This window comes from Sminthopsis crassicaudata, chromosome 1, assembly GCF_048593235.1.
Source record: "Sminthopsis crassicaudata isolate SCR6 chromosome 1, ASM4859323v1, whole genome shotgun sequence".
In the NCBI taxonomy this organism is placed as follows: Eukaryota; Metazoa; Chordata; class Mammalia; order Dasyuromorphia; family Dasyuridae; genus Sminthopsis; species Sminthopsis crassicaudata.
This window is the reverse complement of record NC_133617.1, coordinates 712,504,421-712,529,501: the sequence shown is the minus strand read 5'-3', so window position 1 is coordinate 712,529,501 and position 25,081 is coordinate 712,504,421. Positions and strand designations below refer to the sequence as shown.

At 38.7% G+C, this 25,081-nt stretch overlaps 1 protein-coding gene across 1 annotated transcript in view; it reads right to left on the bottom strand.

Moving 5' to 3' along the window:
- Nucleotides 1-25,081, bottom strand: part of SUMF1 (sulfatase modifying factor 1) — a 100,680-nt gene that overhangs the window by 9,711 nt on the left and 65,888 nt on the right. Inside the window, 1 exon segment of the mRNA XM_074284053.1 lies at nucleotides 7,907-7,966. Within this exon segment, the coding sequence (XP_074140154.1) occupies nucleotides 7,907-7,966 (60 nt within the window).

Sequence of the window (25,081 nt, the reverse complement as noted above, 5' to 3'; positions counted from 1 at the left end):
AAACTATTTGAAAAAATAGGGATTGAAGGAGTCCTACCAAATTCCTTCTATGACACAGACATGGTACTGATACCTAAACCAGGTAGATCGAAAACTGAGAAAGAAAACTATAGACCAATTTCCTTAATGAATATTGATGCTAAAATCTTAAATAAGATATTAGCAAATAGACTTCAGAAAATCATCCCCAGGATAATACACTATGACCAAGTGGGATTTATACCAGGAATGCAGGGCTGGTTTAATATTAGGAAAACTATTAGTATAATTGACCATATTAATAATCAAATTAATAAAAACCATATGATCATCTCAATAGATGCAGAAAAGGCATTTGATAAAATCCAACATCCATTCCTACTAAAAACGCTTGAGAGTATAGGAATAAATGGACTATTCCTTAAAATAATAAGGAGCATATATTTAAAACCTTCAGTAAACATCATATGTAATGGTGATAAACTAGAACCTTTCCCTGTAAGATCAGGAGTGAAACAAGGTTGCCCACTATCACCATTACTATTCAATATAGTACTAGAAACTCTAGCCTTGGCAATAAGAGCCGAGAAAGAGATCCAAGGAATTAGAGTAGGAAATGAAGAAATCAAATTGTCACTTTTCGCAGATGACATGATGGTATACTTAGAGAACCCCAAAGACTCTGCTAAAAAGCTATTAGAAATAATTCAGAATTTTAGCAAAGTCGCAGGATACAAAATAAATCCACATAAATCCTCAGCATTTTTATACATTAACAACACAATCCAACAGCAAGAGATACAAAGAGAAATTCCATTCAAAATAACAGTCGATAGTATCAAATATTTGGGAATATATCTACCAAAGGAGAGTCAGGAATTATATGAGCAAAATTATAAAACACTTGCCACAAAAATAAAGTCAGATTTAAATAATTGGAAAGACATTCAATGTTCTTGGATAGGCCGAGCGAATATAATAAAGATGACAATACTCCCCAAACTAATCTATTTATTTAGTGCTATACCAATCAGACTCCCAAGAAACTATTTTAATGACCTAGAAAAAATAACAACAAAATTCATATGGAAGAATAAAAGGTCGAGAATTGCAAGGGAACTAATGAAAAAAAAGTCAGAGGAAGGTGGTCTAAGTGTACCTGATTTAAAGCTATATTATAAAGCAACAGTCACCAAAACCATTTGGTATTGGCTAAGAAATAGACTAGTTGATCAGTGGCATAGGTTAGGTTCACAGGACAAGATAGTGAATAAAAATAGCAATCTAATCTTTGACAAACCCAAAGATCCCAAATTTTGGGATAAGAATTCATTATTTGACAAAAACTGCTGGGAAAACTGGAAATTAGTATGGCAGAAACTAGGCATGGACCCACATTTAACACCACATACTAAGATTAGATCAAAATGGGTCCAAGATTTAGGCATAAAGAACGAAATCATAAATAAATTGGAGGAACAGGGAATGGTTTACCTCTCAGACTTGTGGAGGAGGAAGGAGTTTGTGTCCAAGGGAGAACTAGAGACCATTATTGATCACAAAATAGAACATTTTGATTACACCAAATTAAAAAGTTTCTGCACAAACAAAACTAATACAAACAAGATTAGAAGGGAAGTAACAAATTGGGAAAAAATTTTTACAGTTAAAGGTTCTGATAAAGGCCTCATCTCCAAAATATACAGAGAATTGACTTTAATTTATAAGAAATCAAGCCATTCTCCAATTGATAAATGGTCAAAGGATATGAACAGACAATTTTCAGATGATGAAATTAAAACTATTTCCACTCATATGAAAGAGTGTTCCAAATCACTATTGATCAGAGAAATGCAAATTAAGACAACTCTGAGGTATCATTACACACCTGTCAGATTGGCTAAGATGACAGGAACAAATAACGATGAATGTTGGAGGGGCTGTGGGAAAACTGGGACACTAAAACATTGTTGGTGGAGTTGTGAAAGAATCCAACCATTCTGGAGAGCAATCTGGAATTATGCCCAAAAAGTTATCAAAATGTGCATACCCTTTGACCCAGCCATACTACTACTGGGCTTATACCCCAAGGAACTACTAGAGAAGGGAAAGGGTCCTGTATGTGCCAAAATGTTTGTGGCAGCCCTTTTCATAGTGGCTAGAAGCTGGAAGATGAATGGATGTCCATCAATTGGAGAATGGTTGGGTAAACTATGGTATATGAATGTTATGGAATATTATTGTTCTATAAGAAATGACCAACAGGAGAAATACAGAGAGGCCTGGAGAGACTTACATCAACTGATGCTGAGTGAAACGAGCAGAACCAGAAGATCATTATACACTTCAACAATGATACTGTACGAGGATGTATGCTGATGGAAGTGGATTTCTTCAACATAGAGAAGAGCTAATCCAATTCCAATTGATTAATGATGGACAGAACCAGCTACATCCAGAAAAAGAACACTGGGAAATGAATGTAAACTGTTATTTTTACCTTCTGAATCCAATTCTTCCTGTGCAACAAAAAAATTCGGTTCTACACACATATATTGTATCTAAATTATACTGTAATATATTTAACATATATAAGACTGCTTGCCATCTGGGGGAGGGGGTTGGGGGAGGAAGGGAAAAAATCTGAATAGAAGTAAGTGTAAGGGATAATGTTGTAAAAAATTACCCATGCATATGTACTATCAAAAAATGTTATAATTATAAAATAAAATAAAAAATTAAAAAAAAAAAAAAAAAAAAAAAAAAAAAGAATCCCACTATAATAAACCCTAGCAATAGCTGTCTGGCCTCTTCCTGAAAACTTCCAATGAGGAGGAATCCACTTCTTGCTGATGCAGCTTATCCCACTTTGGGACTATTTATTGACATCAAGACTTAATTTAGCTCTTTGCAATTTCTACCCATTATTTCTAACTCTGTCCTCTGGGGCCAAACAGGGCAAGTCTATTTCTTCCACATCAGTCTTTCAAATACATTATCTAAATACAGCTATCCCTACCCCCAAGCCTTCATTTCGGGAGTCTAAAATTTTTCAGCTCCTGCAAGTGTATCATAGGAAGTGAAGAACCCTAACATCTCAACTGCTCTCCTCTGGACAAGCTCCATTATCAATGTCCTTCCAGAAATGCAGCTGCTGGGACTAATCGTGATATTCCAAATGCAGTTTGACCAAAGCAGGAAGAATCAGCTCATGGTTACAGAAGACATTTCAGTGACTAATCCTACATGGGATCTGATCAGTTGCTAAAACCCCTCTCTTTTCCTCTCTCCAGTTTTTGCTTTGGCCTAAAAGATCATGAACTTAACTTCAATAAATGAGGGAAGAAGTCTTGCTACTAATAACAGTCACTATAAGAAAGTTAGCATCTTTCCCCACTTTACCCTTCCTAATCCAACACTGGCAAGTGACATCAGAAATCCATTTTCTAGAGAGAAGTGGTTCACTTGAAATTCTACTCTTTAGCAACTAATGGATCAAGTAATTAAACAGTTACATGGCCTAATTCTGAATGTTCCCATTATAAGCTTATGCACATATGTGGGCTGTTTATTTTTTAAAATATCCACTTTTAGAACAAGAAATGATTCTTTAGGATAAGAGGTCTTTGGGTATCTTGAAAATTGGGTCACTTTTTTAATCATGAAAAAGGAGAGAAATTCATTCCAGCATAAATTTAATCAAACTAGTTAATTAATAGGTGACATTGATTTCACCTGAACCAGATACTGGTACTGAAAATGTGAATTTAGATGAAAGCAATATAATGAAAAGGATAATCTACCAAGGGAGGGCTCAGAAATCAGGGAGAACAGTTCACAGATGGCCTCATTTTTGTGAAAAAAGCCCCCACAATGAAGTAATTTTCAGGGCAACAAGAAATGTGCATCCTTTGACTAGACAACACGGTATATTTGGGCTACAAGGAAGAGTCTATGCTGACAAGAGCTAAAGGTCATCAAGGGGGGGGAGGGTTACCTAATTCAATTCAACATTAAGTGCTTACCATGTGCCAGGTACTGTCCTATATACTATGAATAAAAAGCATGGATAAAAAATAAATAACTGCTATAAAGGAGTTTATGTTCTATTGGAATATGCAAACACAGAAGTAAATTTAAAACATTTTAAGAAACAAAGAACATTAACAATTAGAGGGATCAGAGAAGACAACAAGCATATTCTCCCTTCTCTTTATCAATTGCTGTCCATCTAGATGGGCTATTTACAATGAAACATTATCTTTAGAGTTTACAAAGCCAAATGGAAAAAGTAGAGATAGCCCCCAGGGATAGTGAGGTCTTCCAGATACTCTTGTTAATGAATGAAGCTGTAATCAGTACAGTGTACTGATTACAGCCCAAAATATTAGACAACCTGCTAATGAGCTAGCTCCATAATCACTCAAAAGGATTTCGTTTATTTATTGAAACTGCAAACCCAAGCCAAAAGAGAATGCCAATGCAGCTGGATAGACAAGCTTTGACACAAGACAAAGCCAATGAACTGGGCAGAAACCTGAACCGGGAGGGTAGAGCTGGCTGGATTGCCTTCCCACTACTTTTAAAAAGTCTGAGCTTCTACTCAAAGCAAAGGTCCATCTTTTCAATACAGTAATATGACAATATTCTTCCACTGATGATGTAAGTGGTATAACTCATGTAATAAATATCACAGTCTCTTAAGAATCAGTTGATGGTCAAACAATGGGCAACAGACATGGGCAGGCTTTACATATCATCAACCGGAACGAGGCCAACGTGAGAGCAGATTCAAAATACTTATACCTGAGCTCAGAAATAACCAAGATAATTTTTACAAAGGGTCCTATGAAATTCACATGATTCTCAGTACCCCTGAAAGAATATATCCAAGTAGCTTCTCTTTCAAGCACTGGCTCTTCTCCCGGAGCATTATATGTATTTTCAGATCTTTCTCCAGGGAACTACCATTATTACCACCATCCCCAAAGTTATGACTGGCTTCTCCTGAATGAGATTTTGTCTGTTTACTGCTTCTAGAGATCCCAGTGAAATCTTTGGAATTAGAATGAGGAGCTGACAGAGACTGGGGGTGCTCCTGGATGTCCTGGCTCAGGACTTCTACTGCTGGGGATTGGTCTGTGTCTCTCCTCTATGGCTGTTTCTGTAGCTCTGTTTCTCTCTTCATCCTTAAGTAGTCCTCCATGGAAAGGTGCTGGCTTTCCCACCTATTGTAGCTCTCTCTTTGAGGGAAAGGATTTGGGTTTTGGCCCTCCTCCCTGTATTTTTCTAGTGAGAACTCCTGATCTTTTTAAAGGTTCAGCTCTAAGGCCAACTCAAATGTGTAAACCTCCATATGCTAGGTTGTCAACTTTTTGTTCCTCAGTGCTTCTCTGTTTCAATTATTTCACCAGGGTTTCTTCAACAATTCCAGGAAAGGAAGTGAATCCCCACTCTTCCAGAAGAAGGTCAAGTTATACTTTGTTTCTGCTCTAAGGCATACCTAAGCACCCCATACTTGACAAAAAATGCATTTGGGTCCCTAACAAATCAGTAATAAGTACATGTACATGTAGCTTCTAGCTGAGAAATCAGAAGGAACTGACCAAGTTTGCAATTGAGCAAGAAGGAGAAAATCATGCGGGTAGGATTTGGAAAAATGGTTTTATAATTCAAAATCAAAACAATGAATGTTTGATATAAAGTCTGTTGGCTACTACTCCCTCATACGAATAAAGAAATAACTTAATGATAACCTTAATGAACTTCCACCCAAATGTGTAAATGAGGAAGAAATTACTTGTTCAATAATCTCCAGAGTATATTTACCTTTGGGTGGGAACCCAAACCACACCATGTGTCTGAGTCTTGAGGGTAAAATTTGTAATAACCCACAGGAAAGAGGAACTCACCAAAATAACAAAGCATTGGTCCAATATTAATTTAAAGTTTTGTTACCTTGTTACCTTAGAACTTACTGAGTACTTTCTGTATTTTCTTTATTTATTAACTGGCTCTTCTGAGTCCCCTGAATCCTCTACATTTTCTGTATACTTTATTTAAGTTTGTCTTACTTGAGGTGCCTTTAATTCCTAGAATGGTGGGCTATCCTTCTTTTATCCATATTTGGGAAATCTTGACAGAACTATTCTTAAGTTTTAAGTAAAACTGAAGATTTCCTTGGAATAAACTCTAATGTGGAGGCAAAGGAAAAAGTGATCCTTTACCTAAAGCCATGGATCATCAATATTTTATTATGAGACAATAAGACACAGTGGAAAGAGTGCTAGACTTGGAGCCAAAAGAATAAGTTAGAATCTTCAGTGTATAGTAATTTCCCTATTCTGGATCGTACTTTTTTCATTGAAAAAATAAGAAATTTGGCCTAGATACCTTATAAGATCATTTTAAGCCCTAAACCTGTGACCCAATGAATACTTCTAGAACTAAAAGATTTACAATATTTTCCACACACAAGTACCAAATCTCAATATATGGAAATAAAAAAGGAAATAAATTTCTGTAGGCAATTTTAAAAAATTGGGTTTATTGTCTTTTCTATTGAACCCACACTCATTATCAAATATCTCTTTTTAACTGGGAAAATAATGTAGGCCATCCCAGATTTTTTTATGAGTCTTGGATCATCTGAACTAAGTAAATCAATAAAAGAAGCATTTAAATCACCATTTGAAAAGAGCCATCTTTGCATGAGGATGAAAGAGGTCTAAACCTTTAAAAATAAGTCATGGATCTGAACAATAGCTTTGTGACTGTTAAAGTCATTTACTTTTACTGGGCTTTATTATTATTTGAAAACAGTGAAGCACTAAAAGTGGCATAGCATTACTTCATTTCAGATCAAATCATGTTGAAATTCCTTCTGCTTATAGCACAAGCCACAAGTCATTCCAACCATGGAGTAGCTCTGTCACTAACAAGGGTGAAAAAAAAGGCAAAGCAGAAAACCAAAGTGCAAATAAAAACCCACTACGAATCATGTAGGTTTCATAAGGCAACACATTTTATACCGGGATCTTTTAAAAGATAAGCTAACAAGGGTTTCCAAAGTCTTCTACCCACTATCTTTTTAAGTTAAATTAGCAATCTTATATTTCAGTAGAGTCTCTACTGAAGCTAATATACAACTAGAACCCAATACACAAATACAATCCACTTGTCCTATTCAGGAAAGCCAACCATAACTTCAGTAGCAGCAGCAGTAGCAATAGTAGTAGTAGTAGTAGTTGTAGTAGTAGTAGTAGTAGTAGTAGTAGTAGTAGTAGTAGTAGTAGTAGTAGTAGTAGTAGTAATAGTAGTTGTAGTAGCAGCAGCTGCAGTAGCAGGAGCGATGGTGGTAGTGATGGTAGTAGCGATGCCAGTGGTGATAGCAATAGCAGAAATGATACTAGTACTATTTTTTGATGGTGGTAATAATAATAGTAGTAGAAGAAATAGTAATGGATCACATTTAAAGAGAGCTTTAAGATTTACAAAGCACTTTCTCCACAACATCCCTAGAAGGGAAGCATTCTAAGCATTCTTTTCGGTTCAGAAAAGAGGGGTTTTCCCCAAGGCCATTCAGCTAGTAAGTCCTGAAGTATATAAGCTATTAGTAATGTAATCATTTATAATGAGTCTCAGAAACAGGGCTATCTCCAACTAAAACAAATATAAGAGAAATAGTATCTGGTTTTCATATGGGCAATCTCTGTACTATGTATTTTCTGTGTTTCTCTTTATAAAGTTATCAGGGTCTCTCCAGGCCATTCATAGCCTCGATTTTTGCATTATCACCTCCTCCTGGCTGCAACTGAGTCAACTCCGTTTGGGTAAGAGGCAGGAGAGTTAAAGCTGCACTATTGTACTTATGTGAGAGTCTGCATAACTTAACAAGCCTGTTAAGATTTTCCCAAGTGACTTTTACCTTATGGCACATGTATGATCCTCCTTTCTTCACCCGGTCATTCCCGGAGGGGGGCCCTTTCTGTGGACAGAGAGAGGACAAGTTGTCAGGTCAGCAAACAAGACTGTCATTAAGTAAAGAGAAGCTACTCCAACCTAAGCATCTATTTCTCTTTCTCTGGAATATGTCCTTCACAGGGAAACTACTCAGGCTGCCCTCTTTTCTCCTTCTCTCTACGCCCAGATCCCAGTCAGTGTTTCCTAATCTCCTCATACCAAAATCCTATCAATTTTGCAAACCTCAACCTGTTATGTCCATTTCCTCAATGAAAGCTTCTGTGATTGCTCAAGACTACCTTCCCTGTCTCCAAATTTCTCTAGCACTCATTGCAACACTTAATAATAGCCTGGTCACTTTATAACAATTACTTAATTATCAAGCATATAAAATAAAAAATTAAACAGTCTCTCCCCCCTCTCTATTGGAAAGACCATGGGGATGTATACATATATATATAGATAGATAGATGGATATATATATATATATATATGTATATATATATATATATATGTATATGTATGCTTACTCTCTCCCCATCCCCCATCTCCATCTCTTTCTCCATTTCTCCCTCCCTCCCTCTCTCTGCCTCTTTGTCTCTCTCTTTTTCTGCCTGTCTGTCTGTCTGTCTGTCACACATACACACACACACACACACACACACACACACGCACATGCACAAACAAAGTAATTAGGGGGGGGTACTAGCATCTAATGCTATATATACAAAATATCCCTGAGCTGAGCTTTGAAAGGAAGTAGGGGTTCAAAGCATTAAGTGAAAAGCAAGTGCATTCTGGAATGGGGAACAATCTGAGCAAAGGTACAGCGACCCATTACTTCTAGACATTAAATATAAGATGATCTTAAATGAAACCTTAGAATTCAGAGTATTAAGGAATAAAGAAAATGAAAGACTATGGGCCTTGCCCTGTCCTTCTAGGGTGTTATTTAACATCTCGTGTAGAATGTCTCACGTCCTCACCTATTTAAAGCTCTCAGAGGTCAAGCTCCCTTCTATGTACTTGTCTACAGGCATATGCTGAAGATGACCCATTGAGGTCTTCAGACTGCTTTCTCCTGGGCCAAACCAGAATCTGCTGGCCTGCTCCTTCTGGGAAGGGCAGGCATGGGAGAGCTGTGCCTTCATCACCAGCCACTAAATGTGGATAGTCCAGAAACTCAGTTGCCAACATGAGATTGTCACCCTTGGGGAGCCAGTGGCAAAGCAGCTCACGGAGCAGAGATGGCTCATACAAGCTCACTGTTTGGGGAGAGGGGGAAGCAGGGGGACAATCACTTTCCAATCCCTGTCCAGCAATGACAGAAAGAATGCTAGAGATGCTTGGATCCCCCCAGGAGACAGACCCCTCTCTTGTCCATCATATGCTGTCACAGCATAAGAAGAGTCCAGAATATAAGGAATATCTTTTCTAGGTACAATTACCACCAACTCTGAAAACTTTAATTCAGTGAAAAGGTAAAAGAAAAGCTGTACTGATCTATTTAGGTAAAGAAACATTTCTGTCAGAAACATTTCCAGCTCCTGGGGAACTGCCCTACGTCAAGCAATAACACAGTCCCTGTGGCAGTGGAGGCCCAGTTTTTTAGCCTTCTTCACTGCTTAATGCTGCTACTAATAAAATTTCATCAAAGATTACAAATTGAATCCTCTAAATCCTCAAAGGCTCAATTCTAAAAATTAAGCTTTAATGCTGAACTCTTAGTTCTGGATACATTCTTCGGGTGTAAAGATACAATAAGACTCTCACAGGGAGAGAATTAAAAAAAAACAAAAAAAAACCTAGCAGGTGTTTCCCTTAGCATACCTGATGTGTTATAAACACTTCACTAGAGTCAGAAGGATAAGGGTCCTAATTCTAATCCCTCAGCAATGAAGTGGCAATAAACTAATTGATAACCTCTTAGCTCCACCACAACACTACTCAAAGTCAAGTACAGTAAATGTGATGCAATTAAACACATCCTTAATGAATACTATATATAAGTCACTGTCCTCATTAAGACACACATTCCTTGCACTCAAGGAGCATACAAACTAGTTATGGAAAGGACAGCTATAAAATCAGCCAGAATACAAAATAAGTCCTTCAAAAGAAAATGGATAAAGTCAAAAGGAAGGAGAGATTTAGTTCATTCAGTCTAGGGATCTGGAAAAGTAAATCGAGTAGTGGCAGATGGGACAGGACAAGGGAGATGATACTAGTAAGAAGCTGCTGGAATATTTGAAATGAATGACAATGGAAGCTTGATCCCGGATTGTGGTAGTGCAGTGGGTGTAATGGAAAGAACACTGGGAAGGGACTGTGAAAAAGTCACAGAAGCTTCAGTATATTAATCCGAAAAATGGAGTGAAAACACTTCTTCCACCAACCTCACAGAAATCTGGGGAGAAAAATACTTTACAAGTGTGAGGTATGAGAAGGAGGAAGCAGATGAGACAGGACTTGAAAAATTGATCATACTGTGGGGGGAAGGACTCAAAGACAATGACAGGTTTTCTAACGAGAAAAGCACTTTCTGATGCCATAAATAGAAATAGAGAAGTCAGAAGAAGAACAGACTTTGGAGGGAGATAATAAGTCCAATTTTGGACATTCTGCATTTTAAGCACTGGGCCTGTCCATCCTCCACTCGGTTTTCTAATTAATTTTCCTATTGGTTAAAGCTGACCATGTCGTGCTCCTATTCATTAAACTCCAGTGGCTCCCTATCACTTCCAGATCTGTTTGGCCTTTAAAGACCTTCCTAATCTGGCTCCCTCTTCCTTTTTTCTTCTACCTTACTCTCCTCCATGTTAGCTTGTGATCCAGTAACATTAGCCTCTATGCTGGCCCATGAACAAGACACCCTCGGCATTTTCCTCTCTGGCTCTCTCTCAGAATGTTCCCCCTCCTCATCTTGGCCTTCTGACTTCCTGACTCTCTTCAAGTTGCAGTTAAAATGTCAGCTGCCATAAAAAGCCTCTCCTGATCTCCCTTAATGGTGGTGCCTTCCCTCTGTCAACCAATTCCAATCTACTCCGTCTGTATAGCTTGTTGGTATACAGCTAGGCTATTTCCCCTTTCAGACTGGGTGCTCTCTGAGTTGTCCTTGTCTCTTTCTGTATCCTCACCCCTGGTCAGAGAAGATGTTTAATAAATGTTTGTTGACTGATTGGTGACCGAGAGGACAAATAGCTGGAGATGTCCTGTAGAATATGAGCATCAGAACTTGCAAACTGGAATTCAACAGAGAAGTCAGGGAAGAAGTCAGCTACATGGATGGACAAGCATTTATTAAGCACTTACCAGGCAAAGGCCGAAAAGATGGGTGGTAATTGAGATGCAAGAGACCCTAATTGCTAGGCTGCAAATTTACACTATAAGTAAGAGGGAACCATGGCAGGGTTTGGGGCAGGAGAAAGAACGACACGGTCAGTCCTATGCATTATGCCATTATTTTGTCAGCTATATTTGGAGAAGGAAGAGTACAAAAGGATGACTGGTTATGAAGTAATTAGGAGAGTTCTGGTGAAAGGTTAACAGGAGCCTGACCTAAGGTGATGTAAAAAATGGGGATGGTTCAAGAAATGGGTCAGAGGTCAAATTGATAGGACTTGGCAAAGAAAGAGAGAGACGGAGAGAGGCAGCAGCCAATAATATGTTTTAAGCCAGGGTAAGTAGGAAAAAAGTGGTGCCATGAATAGAAGTAGGAAGATTAGGAGGAGCACATCTGAAAAGAGGAATAATAAATTAAATTTATGACATGCTAAAGTCAAAGTGTTTTGAGAGAGATGTCCATCTGAAATATGGGACTGAAGTTCAGGGTCAAAGCTTAGAGGTATAATCTGGGAGTCAATGGCAGTGAAAGAACAAACTGCAGTCAAAGGCAAAAACAAGATGTCAAAGTGAGTCAACAAACAAAAAAGAAACATGAACCAAGAACGAAGCCTTGTAGCCAAGCGGCTGTCCACGGACCACTCACGTCTGGGACAAGTCACTCCAGATGCTCCCTGGGATCCTTTGATCTCTCCATCGGGAAGGAGCTCCTTAATGGCCTTCAGAAACCAGGCCTCGGGGAAGCTAACAAATGAGTGGGTGAGGAAGAAGCAGAAGCCCTGAATGAATATTACTTTTACTAGAAATCTGGCAGTAAAGAGAAGGAAGGCTATCAGAGCTGTATTCAGAATTCAATTAATAGATATGAATTCTACCACAAACATTTCTGTTTCAATGGGACCACAGTAAGACACACAATTAAAGATAACAAATATATACCTATGCATGGGAATGTAAAAGCTTTAATGATATAATGAGGTAATGATGTAAAACATCCTGTGTACATATATATGTTTATATAATGTATGCATACATATATATACACATATATATAATGTATTATACAAACTGATGTAATGTATGTATAATGTTATATTACATATTATACCTGCATACATTAATATATAAACATTGTATATACATATATATTACATTAGTGACTCATCCACAGAACTTTACAAATAAAGCCATTTCCTTGGCAACAATATGACGGGCAAGTAATTACAAATATCTGACAGGCCATTTTGCTGAAAAACAGAAAAGAAAAAAAAATTGAAGGGAAAAGTCTCATCTCATATGTGCAAAGGAAAGGGCAGGCAAAGCATACTCAAGGCTGCCTGCCTATCACTAAGGCTGTTTCTGGAGGATGTATGAACATAGGGCATCTGTACTTGTACAATGTCTGTCATACATTGCATTAACTGCTTTATCTTTCTGCTTATGCAAGGAGATACATTATAGACCCATCCCTTTACCCAGAAAGTTCAATTAAAAGAAAACACAGAACACTGGGTCTTTTCAAATCACACAAAACAAGAAAGAAACAGCCCTGAATCTTTAATGCTGCTCTCAGATATAACTCTCACTTAGCAATACTGCTGCCTACGTGCTCTGAATATTTCCTCTCCATATGTAACCATATGCAATTAGTCACCCTGGTATAGCTTTTTGAAAGAAATGGGGGTGGGGGGGAAAGAACATGGACAATATTGTTAATCAATCCATCTCAATAAGCATTTATTTAATACTTTCTAATTGGTACACTAGAGATAAACAGAATCATCTTTGCCCTTAAGAGAGTTCTATTTTAATTGAGCAATGAACAAACACAGACAGGGAAAATATAATACCACAAGATCCAAGAATGAATGGTAACAACGATAGTGACTGAGGAAGGCCTCCCAATGGACAGCAGCTGAGCTAAGGTTTGAAGGTCCACTGTAATGTGCGAGGGTCAGATCATACCTGGAGTTCAGAAACCACATTTTAGGAGGGATAAAGAATACAAGGATTGCAATCAGACTGAGTAAGGAACTGAAGACCACTCTCTTGTGAAGGAACTCATGATGTCTAGAAAAGTTGGGGTTTGAGGAGAATGGGATTCTTGTGTTACAGCAATTGAAGGGCTAGCTTGTGAAAGAATGGATTAGACCAGGGGTTCTCAAACTACAGCCTGCTGAGGATGTTTATGCGGCCCACCACGTTATGGCAAATGGGGTGAGGGGCAGAGACAGAGTGTGAGTTTTTGTTTTTACTATAGTCTGGCTCTCCAACAGTCTGAGGGACAGTGAACTGGCCCCCTATTTAAAAAGTTTGAGGACCACTGCCTTAGACTTTCTCAGTTTAACTTCAGAGGAAAGAACTGGGTACAATCTATAGGAAGAGTTGGTATATTCAATCCAAAAAAAAGCAAGCAAACAAACAACAAACAAAAGTTTCTGAAACAATTCAGGCTTTTCTGATGTGGGCTACCTCACTGGAGGTCTTCAGTTTGGAGCTAGATGATCATTCGTGATGGACATTCTACCTTACATTCCTGTTCAGTGAAGAGCAGGGCCGTATGAATGACCTCAGAAGTCTCCTCCAACTCCGATGTGACTGGGGAAGAATAAGAAAACAGAAACTGGAGCCCTGTTTCCTTACTGGTAAATTGTTGGGCTGGTCTAAAGTCATTTTAGTTCTAAGCCCTGTGAGACTTCACAAAGCACTAATAATCATAGAGCTCAGTGCTAGTTATCAGATCTCAAAAAAAGCAAAACAGTCTGTAGGCTGTAAGATGATAGGCGTTCTAGATGTAGCATTCATTGTCAATGGAGGGAAAAGCATGATCCATTTCAAAACATCAGGAAAAGAGGACTATATAAAAGCCTTGCAACATGACTGCACAACCTCCACCAGAAGGAAAGCTATGGAAAGTTCAAGAAAGTAAACCATGAGGAAGCAAGTTTGCTTGTTTAAGGAGAAGCAAGCACACAGGACTGAAGCCTCCCTAGATTAGAGTTCTGAGACTTAGCAGTGGTGAGCTTCTGAGATCAAAAACAGAAAAGATTCCCTGCTAAAAGTAAAAGAAGGGACAGACAGGAGCTCAGAGATAGACACAAACCCCATGACCTCTTAAGAATGGGTGAATATGATTTAAAATACACCATACACACACACACACACACACACACACACACACACACACACACACACACACACACACACACACACCCAGAACATACTTGTTTGGTTCCACTGGCAGAAAAAGAAAACTCACTAGTAAAGATCTAACACCATTTCCATTACCTTTCCATTAAGTCCTTATTATGGTGATGAACCTACCTCTCTAAATATAATAAAGGACATTTCTTCAAGAACATTAAACAAAATTTGGGTCTCTATCAAAGGACTACCATCACTGCACCAATGAATTTTGGTGTTGCTTTTTTCCACAATGACTTCAAAGTCATTATCAGTTTTAGAAAAAACAAACAAACAAACAAAAAAAAAAACAAATAAATAAATAAACAAACAGCAGTTTGATTCTGGAAATACTCAGTGGTGCTTTAGGTACTTGGAACCACCCAAAGATTCAGACAGAACCCCTGCCAAGGTTGAAAATAAGAACCTTCTTCTCTTGGTTCTCCTCTGAGCCCAATGGAACCATCACCCAATAAATAGAGGGGGGAGAAACAAATTGAAAGTACTTTAAAAACCAAAATAAAATCTATCATTCATAAGAGAACTGGAGTCAGAGGCTGGTCTCAAAGATGAAGCTGTTTTCACAAGTACTGTAAGTTCTAAGAAATAAAATAAAAGATACCAAACCAGGTCGCACTCCAGGTTTGGATTCTCTCAGAAGCAATAGATTAATACCAGGCCTTTCCAGAGGCATACTCAACTTGCTCCCTTTTCCTTCTTCCTCACCTTTTGACCAAGTCATCATCTCACAAGATGCTCTCTCTTAGTCACCATCTCACAAAATGCTCTATAGAAAACAACAATCCCTAGATAACTCAATTTCCCTGAAGGCCTCACCTGCCCTCAGAGGCCAGATGGCTTACAGCTTTTGAATTCCAACATCACAGTAGCCCATCACAGTGACCATCTGTCCTAATTCCTCAAAGAATATCCCTTAAAGCAAAATAATGCCCTTGTGAAAGATCACCTTAACTGTGAAACACCCAGACCCTACACAGCCCTCTTACTCTTCAGATTTATTTGGGCCCTACCCCAGGGCCATCCCCAGTTTCAGGCACCAAGCCAGGGAAAAAGACGATATCCACATTTATCATCCAATCCAGATCCTGGTGACCTATCTTTCCCAACTTCCAAGACATTATTCTTCCTTCCTCAATGAATTCGGTATCTGGCTCACTTTCCACTCCTGACCTCGTACTAGGGGACTTTAACATATATATATATATCTCAACCTATATCAGCATACACTGATACTTCCTCAAATATCCAAAGTACCCAGTTCCTCATTTCACTGGTTCCTCCACTCCATCTCAGCCACATACAGAAAGGGTCACACAAGGCCTCACCATCAGCCACAAATGTTCCACTTCCACAATCTGTAAACTCTAAAATCCCTTTATCTAATTGCCTTAGGACTCCTAATCCTGTTATTTGTCTTTTCCTGGCCATCACCCCAGCACTGGCAACACTCTGCCCCTCTTCCCAATAAACCCCTAGGTGAACTATTGTTAAGTACAGTTTTGGAGGAGGGATGGGGTCTACTTTAGCCAAATTCAGCACATAGCAATCATTATTTGAATTTAAATGAAATCTATTTAGAGGAACTTCAAAAGCCCACGTAGTGAAAGCCCTCTTTCTTTCTCTCCCAGGGTTCTCTCCCGGACCATCACCCCAACAGGTGGCCATTCTCTCTCATAAATCCCTTGGCAAACCAGCCGTATTCCATACCATCCTCCACTCTCACATACCTTCAAGTCTGAGCAAGAATGACTATCCAACCCCAATCCTGGATTATTCTATGTTCCCTTGACGTCTATTCACCTAGTGCTAGAAGAAACCAGAAGAAATCACATAACTATGTAGATGGGTCCAATATATCTTCTACCAGACTGTTTCTGGCCTTTCTACTGTAGCATTTAGTGCAGTAATGGGGCATAAAGTTAAATGCTTCCAGCATCTTGAGTCAAATGTCTAACAAAGGAGATCAGAGCATTTTGATAATGTCGAAGTAGTCGAGGAAGCGGGTATCAGAGGACATAAAGGTGACCTTCAACAGGGCTATCCCGAAATTGACAATGTTACCATTAGAGGGATTTTCAATCTATCCTATTTTCAATCCGAATTCTACAAGAGTTATAGTTCTCCGTGAGAAGCTTTAGTTGCTTCTGCCCTCTGACCACTATACCACAACCACCTTTAGGAAAGACCAAAGTTTGTTATTTCAATTTCACAGAAACAGACCTCACTTTCTAACATTTCTCAGAAAACCCAGTAATCTTGGGAACATCTGAAAAATGTTTTAAATACAGCTTTTCTAATCTTCCAATGGGGGCTGCTCAACCCAAGTTCAGCACACAGCAGTAATTATTCTGAAATCCAGGGAGAGGAACTTCAAACAGACCTGTGGTGAAAGGTCAAAATGTCTTTCCCAAGGCATTAAAATGCCACAAGCAAAACCAAGCAAAGGAGCAAAAACACAACAAAACAAGACACCTTCAGTATACCAAATTGGGTTTTATCTATAAAAGGCACAGGGAAATATAAAAATCCAAAAGTTCGCTCTAGGTCTATATAATCTCTGTCCATGTGTCCATTTGAGAGAAAAGGCATACTGGGACATGTAGCCAAAGGCTGGCCATGCCTTCAACTTGCCAGATAATACAAATCCCCCATAGTTAGAGTATAGCTGTATAGTACAGCTGACATACTCAGGGCAAAGAAAAATAACAGTCTTGCTGTGGTTTCATAGCAGCACCTTGTTAAAATAAAAATAAGGAAATGGAGGGAGGAGGAAGGGAGATAGAAAGAGGGAGAAGATCCTTTTCTTACTGGGCAGTGGGGGAGGAGGCTGGAGAAATTGTTATTACTGTCTGTTTAAAGTAGTTTTGCCACTGCAAAAGTTCTAGAAAACTGCTTTCTAGGTGAAGGGGTAACATCTGAGCTATCCAAAGATCACCTGAGAGGAGGAAGAGGAAAGCGGTTAACTAAATCTAATTAAGCCTGGAGCTCAACACCTGTTCAAAAACTCTTCCCCACAAAGGAACTGGAGGCATCTCCTCAGACTGGAGCCAGAAATTCCATGGGAAGTGCAGAAGGCCCAAGTTTTGAAACAGGAAGAAAAGCCGTCTGTTCCTGAAGATAGAGGGGTAGCAAATACAGCTCCAGGAAATGATGGCACCCAGCACTGTGGCCACAAGGCAAGGAGACCCAGATGCTAGCCCAGAATAAAGGGGGGGGGAGCAGATCTCACCCCTGGTTAGAGAACAGACCAACTAGACTGAAGTAAAGGAAAGCAACAGAGGAAGAGGTGCCCCTTAACCTATGCCAGTCAAACCGCTCAGCAGCTCCTGTGGTTGCCTCAGGATCGAGTTTCTGAATTCTAGAAAAATTTCCAACCCAAACAAGATTCTCTTTAAAAACCGGCCCATCCCGGCATAAGGGCTGCCTTTTTAGTAAAAAGAAAACAGCATTTCTTCCACATTTCAGACTTCACTGGGGCTAAAAGGACGAGAGAACTCCTGTCTGTCCCAAGCACCCAAGTTTTCACAAAGAGATGATGGCAGGTGGCTCACCCTTTCCTGTCATACCTCAAAGCCAGACATTTCCGCACAATGTCTGGCATTCTCAAGACTCCTAATATCCACCACTGGCTCCATGGGGTTCTCACTGTCCTGTATTTTCCATGTAGTCAATAAAACTCCCTACTTAAGAGCTCTCCTCTCCCCCTGAAATTCACACCTGCCTGTTACTCATGAGGACACCACAGAAACCATTGAAGCCCCTAAACCAAATGTGAGTGGCAGCTTAAAATACAGTCTTTAGCTTTTGAGGAACCACAACTTTTGCCTTTTCCCATATTTCTCTTTCCTTAAAAACAAAAAATTGATATGCAATATTAATGAGCTTGCACCACAAAGCACCTACATAATATCACATTTGGATTTCACTCCAATTCTGTGAACTAGGTGCTTTTATGTTACTTTTGCAGATGAGAAAACGCAGGCAGAAAGACATTAAGTTGTCTCACCTAGGCTCACAAAACTAAGTGTCTGAGCCACAACTTAAAGTCAGATTTTCTCTCTGAGTCCAAAGCCCTATCCATATATAAGGCGTAGTCCCATCTCTGACCCATTCTAGCAATATAATAATGCTTCACAAGACTCAGTGTCCCCAGGCATTCCCAAAACTCTAAACATACAATGAAAATGCTGGTCGGCTTGGTAAGAAGCCTTTCCTCAGAGTTCCCCAGAACATTTCATTCATAAATCCAGCCCTTACTCCAGTTTTTTCCCCTGAAACAAAAAGGGGAGATGGGAAGAGAAATCTGAACTTCTCTTAAGCCTTTTGCGACAAGTTTGAATTTCACTCTTCCAATACACACACATCAAAAGGATTCAAGAGAGAAGACCAGAGCTGGGCAACAGAGGGGTGATGATTGCCAGCCCAAGGTCTTGGGAGAACATTCAAGGGCCTAAGGAAACAGATTAGCCTCCATTTGGAAGAGGAAGGGATTTCTGTGAGCAGAGAGAAGGGATGATAAAGATGAAGATGAAGAGGGAAGGACAGCTAAATTACTCTCACCCAGGTCAGACAAGAAGAATGCACAGGGAGACATTGAGATAGGCAACAGCTAGAGAGGAGTCAGGCAAATAGAAATGGGGGTTATCAATGGACCTACTTGGGGGTGTTGTCCTGCATTCCCAAAGAGGACCAAAATGACATCGGTAAGTTAGAGTTGAGCTATGGCATGTCGCATTGTGGTCAATCTGACCAATTCGGGCTCAGACTGCCCTGCCCCAGGTCAGACACCAATATTCTCTAGTTTGCCCAGCCAACATCATACAGTAACTTTGCACATCTCGTGCTTCTTCTGCACTAACTCAATTCTGCTTAGCTCACCTTCCCTGATGAGGGCACACCATCACGCCATGCTGGGCAGTGTCTCCCAGGTCTTACAATCAGTTCTAAAATTCTTAAGCGAGACCTTGAGAGTATCCTTATATTGCTTTTTCTGACCACCTTGTGAGTGTTTGCCCTCTGTGCATTCTCCATAAAATAATCTTTTTGGCAAGCATATGTTTGGCATTTAGCAGTGTGGCCAGCCCAGTGGAGTTGTGCTCTCCACAGAAAAGTTGAAAGGCTTAGCTTGGGATCAGCTAAAGAGAATCAGAGGGGACCCACTAGCCACTGAGACGAACCTCCATGTTTTACTGGAGGCTGTCCAGCCAACGTCATATAGGAAGTGGGTTTTGGGAGCAGAATTTTAAGTCACTTCTCTCTGCTCAGGTCCTCTTGAGCATTTAATTGTTTTAGACTTCATCCCCTGGTCATCACCCAATTTACAGTGACTCCAAGAAAGTAAGTGAGAGGAAGAAAAAGGCTGCTTTCAGACAAAGCCCTCCAAGCTAGTGCTACATGAATGCAAGACTCAAGCTCAGGTGTGTGCAATGACTAAGCCAAGAGTCGGCAGTTTTGTTGGGGTTTGTTTGTTTTTAAATAACATAAGCTTGTGTCACACCTGGCTGCTAATAACTGGTCTGTTTTATTCCATCACATTGCAATGTAGGAAGAAGCTATTAAGAGAACTGGAATCCTTTAACAATACAAAGTGAATCATTTCCCATTTCCTACAAATGATAATGACTTTCTTTTAAATGAAATTTCAAAAAACTGTAGCTTGTTTCTATAATTTTAAAGTACTTCCCAGCAAATTTATTTTCAGGGGCAAAAAATGGCTCCAGGGCACCACACTAAGATGGATTTGAAAATGGAGAGTAATTGCTGTTTGCTCCATAGCTGTGTCTTAAGTATAGTCTTATTCTAAACCAACTATCAACTGTGACAATAAACACAATCTCCCCAAGAGTCCCAGCTTATTGATTACACGTGCTTCAAGAATCTTTCTAAGTCCATGATTTAACCATCAAAAAATAATGAGGGTAGAAAATATTGCATTACATATTCTAGAAATGGCTCCAAGCTAGTCTGGAATTGGAGAGATGAGGGAGGGAAGATGGCTTGGTAAAGAAATCATAGCTAGAATTTACTTTTACTTAAGATTTCATTTATAATCTCCACATTGAGCAGTTCTTATCCATTAGCAAGTTATGGAAAGCTAAAGCAATAAGCTTTTACTATAATGCATCTTTAGTTAAGGGGAAAAAAAATTTCAAACTCTTAAGTGGCAGGGACTTTAATACATGCAGGTTCCTCCATATCTGATAATAGAGGTGCTGAGAAAGAGAACCAAGGCCAGGAGGTTAAATGACACATTTTTTGTTCCCTAGTTTTTTCCCTGAATACAACAGAATGGAACTTGTTACAGGATAAAGTCTATTCATTTTTGTTGTTGAGTCATTTCTTTAGGAGGCAGAGTTGATAGAACAGTAGACTTGGAGTCAGGAAGAAATGAATTTGAATCCTAAGGCATTTACTAGTTGTACGATCCTAGGTGAGTGACTTAAACACTCTCTGCCTCAGTTTCCTCATCTGTAAAAGTGTAGATGATAATAATAACTAAGTCACAGATCCTTCTAAGAGGATCTAGTAAGATCGCATGTAAAGGCTTTGCAAACCTAAAAGGACTACAGGCCAGTCCTTGGGTTTGAATTCCTAAGGGCTAACACAATTAATATTACCCAACAGATACATCATCTGGGATGGAAGAGACTAGTTTTTCTATACTTCCTTCCCTGAGCATCAAGACAGGACCCATGAAAAAAAAGAATTTTTTGTAGCTGGAAGCTACTAGATGGACTGTGTCCATTTCCATATCCCAAAAGAGGTGTTTTAAATAAAGACATAGATATAAACATTTTGAAATGAGACCACTGAACACATTATTTATGCTCCTCCTCCCATGCTATCATCAGAAGTGATCTTTCCTTAGTGCAAAAAGCACTTTCTACCACTTTTAATGGGATGGATCCTTGATCATCCAGGTGAATTCTCTCTCCATTGAAACAAATCTCAGTTCATCCATGCTTTATTCCTCTTTTGTTTTTCTTGTCCGTCTCCTCTCAAAAATCTTAAGGGCTGGGAAGAACGGCTATCGTCTTCTGGATTTCTTGACAGTATATAGGTAACAAGGAATACCGAATGTCCATAGATGATCTTACTATATGACGATCCTCTGTTTTTTTCCAGTTATATACATCTCTGATGGGATTCTTCTATATGCTCCTTCTTCTCTAGCATGACAGTCTAATATACAAGTCATTATTTTGCTAAGTATATTTGGGAATATCATTTCCCTTCCCCTCTCCACTAGAAGGCAAGTTCCGCAAAGGTAAGGCTATGTCTTAATTATCTTTGTACATTTCTCCATACCTAGCCTGGTGCTTTGCACAAAGCAGGCATCTGAGAAATATTTTTTGAATAATGAATGAATCTCAATCAGGTTGGATGCTTGTACTGGATATATATATATATATATATATATATATATATATATATATATACATATATATATATATACATATGTATTTCACTGAGTACTCTACTTTTAATCTGATCTCATCTTGTTGAACTGTTGTCCAAATTTCATAGCATATGTCTATTCATTCCCAGTGGTGCTGTAAACAAAGGAATATCTAATAACCAAGCCAGCTTAATTTAAAAAAAAAAAAAAAGAAGAAGAACTCAATAGAGCTATGTTTCAATTTCCCTGTCAATACAATGACCTTCCCCAATGGCTTTACTTCATATTATGGGGAAGGGAAAAGAATAAACAGGAGATGACATTATGAAAGTTCACAAAAAGGACTACATAGACATTTAAAGTAGTACACTTGTGTTTCATTTACCACTGCATTAGTTAATTGCTTTAAAATTCAATGTATTAAATCAATAGTGCTGAAAATAATTTAACGCAGTAAAGAAAGGGGTGAGACAAAATAGTAATACTAAAGAAGAATTCTAGAGGTGACCTTCCATGATCTTAAAGCCTCCTTTATACCAAACTTCACCTACAATCTGATGCATATATTTGGGAGAAACTATAGCATGACATGCAGATCACATCTCTTAGGATATTATTTATCATTAAAGATTTTCTTTAAAGTGCTGTTATTATGTGTGCAGCACATTGTAAAACTGCATTCTGTTAGCATAAATGGTCATTTCCAGTATAGCATTTCAAAGCTGGGCCCAGTCAATGCTGCCCACAACTCAACCTCTAGAAACATGGACTCCAGACCTAGCTCTACAAATGACAGTGCGGTTCTGGACAAAGGTCTCCTAGAATTCTCTGTTAAATGAAAACCACCTGTCATTTCTGCCTCCTCCACAGCACTGCCATAAGGGTATGACATAAAAGAGTTTAGCACTTCAAAAGAAAGAAGAGCATCTCATACATTTCAAGTTGGCGCTAGGTCATCTACTAGTGTTTACATGTCTAGCAGTGAAAGAGAAAAGAAGGAATGACAGCTGACTGACTGATCAAACGGGGAACAATGAGAGGACAATTATGTTTGTGAAGCGAATAAAACAGAATTTGAAAAGCCCTAGCTCTTTTGTTTTTATTCTTCACAACTACAACCTAGAGACCTGGACCTGACAGAAATCTGTCAAATTATCGTAGGAGCCCTAATATCCACCCCAAAGACCACCAAGAATGGTTGGAAAGGGAAAAGGAGACAGCAGGTCCTTAATGTTGCAAAGAGAGAGATAATGGGAGTTCAGGAAGAAGTGTGAAGGGACAGAGTCTTCGCAAGCAAGCAGGCCCAATGTATGCTTCTAAACCCCCAGGTACCATCTGCTCCATCCTGCCTCTGCCCAATGTCCAGAGACGCACAGGAGGGGCTGCCTGCTCTGATTCCCAGCCTGGCACTGGTTTCATAGACAAGAAGCAGAAAAGCATTAAGTTAACAAAATGTCACTGCATTCTGGAAATAAGCCTGGGATGCATTAACACACTATTGATAAAGCTGTGATTTAGTTCCAACATTTTGGAAAGGAATTTAAAATTATGCTAAGATTATCAGAATGACCAAATCTTTTGATTTGGCCAGAGATCCCATTGCTAGAAACATACCCCAAAACAGAAAAAGTTTTTAACAAGTAAGAAGTCAAAATGATGTGACATGTTCAAGAATAACTCACTAGATTGATGAGCTCTATTTGTATACTAAGAGTAAATTATTCAGTTTTCAATTGATGTTCCACCTATCGTCCCAATCCATTTTGCTTATTTTCTGCTTCTAAAATGACCCAAACTTTGCAGTATATGGCAGTTCCTTCCCTGTGCAGCTATAAACTCTGAAAGAGCTAATAAAAATCTTTATATTGAACAAACGAATGTAAAGAGAACAGTTTACAAGCTACTCACTAAAAACCCCAGCAAGTTATACAACAGAAATTTTCTAAACCCCAGGCTCATGACAGAAAGAGAAAAACTAGACTTGCAAAAATAAAACAAATTGTTCATTGTGAATTCTATTTTTACTTTCAGCACAAATCAGATGTTAGAGAAGAATATTAATTGGCAGCACTTATGTTGAAGCACATTAAGATTTGCAAAGTACTTTATGAATATCCTCAAGTCAGGAACTACTGTGTTCAAAAAAGGTCTCAGACATTTTCTAGCCATATGGACTTGGACAAGTCACCTAATTGCTGTTTCAGTTTCCTCATTCATCATTCCTCATCCTGCACCTCCTAGGATTGTGAGGATCAAATGAGGTACTAATTGAAGGGCATTTAGCATAGTGGCTATGTTATAAAAATATTTACTACTACTACTACTGTTATTACTACTACTACTGCTATTACTATTACTACTACTGCTGCTGCTGCTACTACTACTCATTACTACTGCTATTACTACTACTACTATTATTGCTATTATTACTACTACTATTGCTATAACTACTACTACTGTCACTTCTGCTACCACTATTACTACTACTACTACTACTGCTGTTGCTGCTATTGCTACTACTACTACTATAACTACTACTACTACTACTACTACTACTACTACTACTACTACTACTACTACTACTACTACAACTCCTCCTCTTATTACTATTTTTTCTCCTTCTCTTCTTTTTATTCCTCCTCCTCCTGACTTTAGGTCCAGCATCCTATGCACTATGTCACCTAACTGTCTCTAATTCAGGTTGGAAAAGAAAGCAGAAACCGCTATTAAAGAAAGAACATGTTAGAAGTGATTAAAAGCATTCAGAGAATTTGACAATTACAAAATATTGTTCTCTTTTTAAAAAATCTCATCAGTTAGTTTATTGATGCTAGACCTTTATAATGTGACTGTAAAGTATTAGCACATTAGCCATTCTCATAGGGAGTGAGAATAATGTACTTTGGCAAACTGCTAAAAATAAGTGAAGAACAGAAAATAATTATTCATCTTCTCCAAAAGTTCCTCTTCACTGTGTCCCAATAAAAGGAGAAGATTACTGGATGCTGAAGATCAACTTAGCAGAATGTGTTTATTCTAACCCTAGAAAACCTAAGAGATTTAAGTATGGGCCTTCTGTCAGTTGGCCACAGAATAGTTTAGTTATACCCAGAGAGGACTATCAGCAGAATAGCCATATATGAGATAATGAATTTACTGGCTGTGTTAACTCTTAAAAAACATCAAGATACTGTT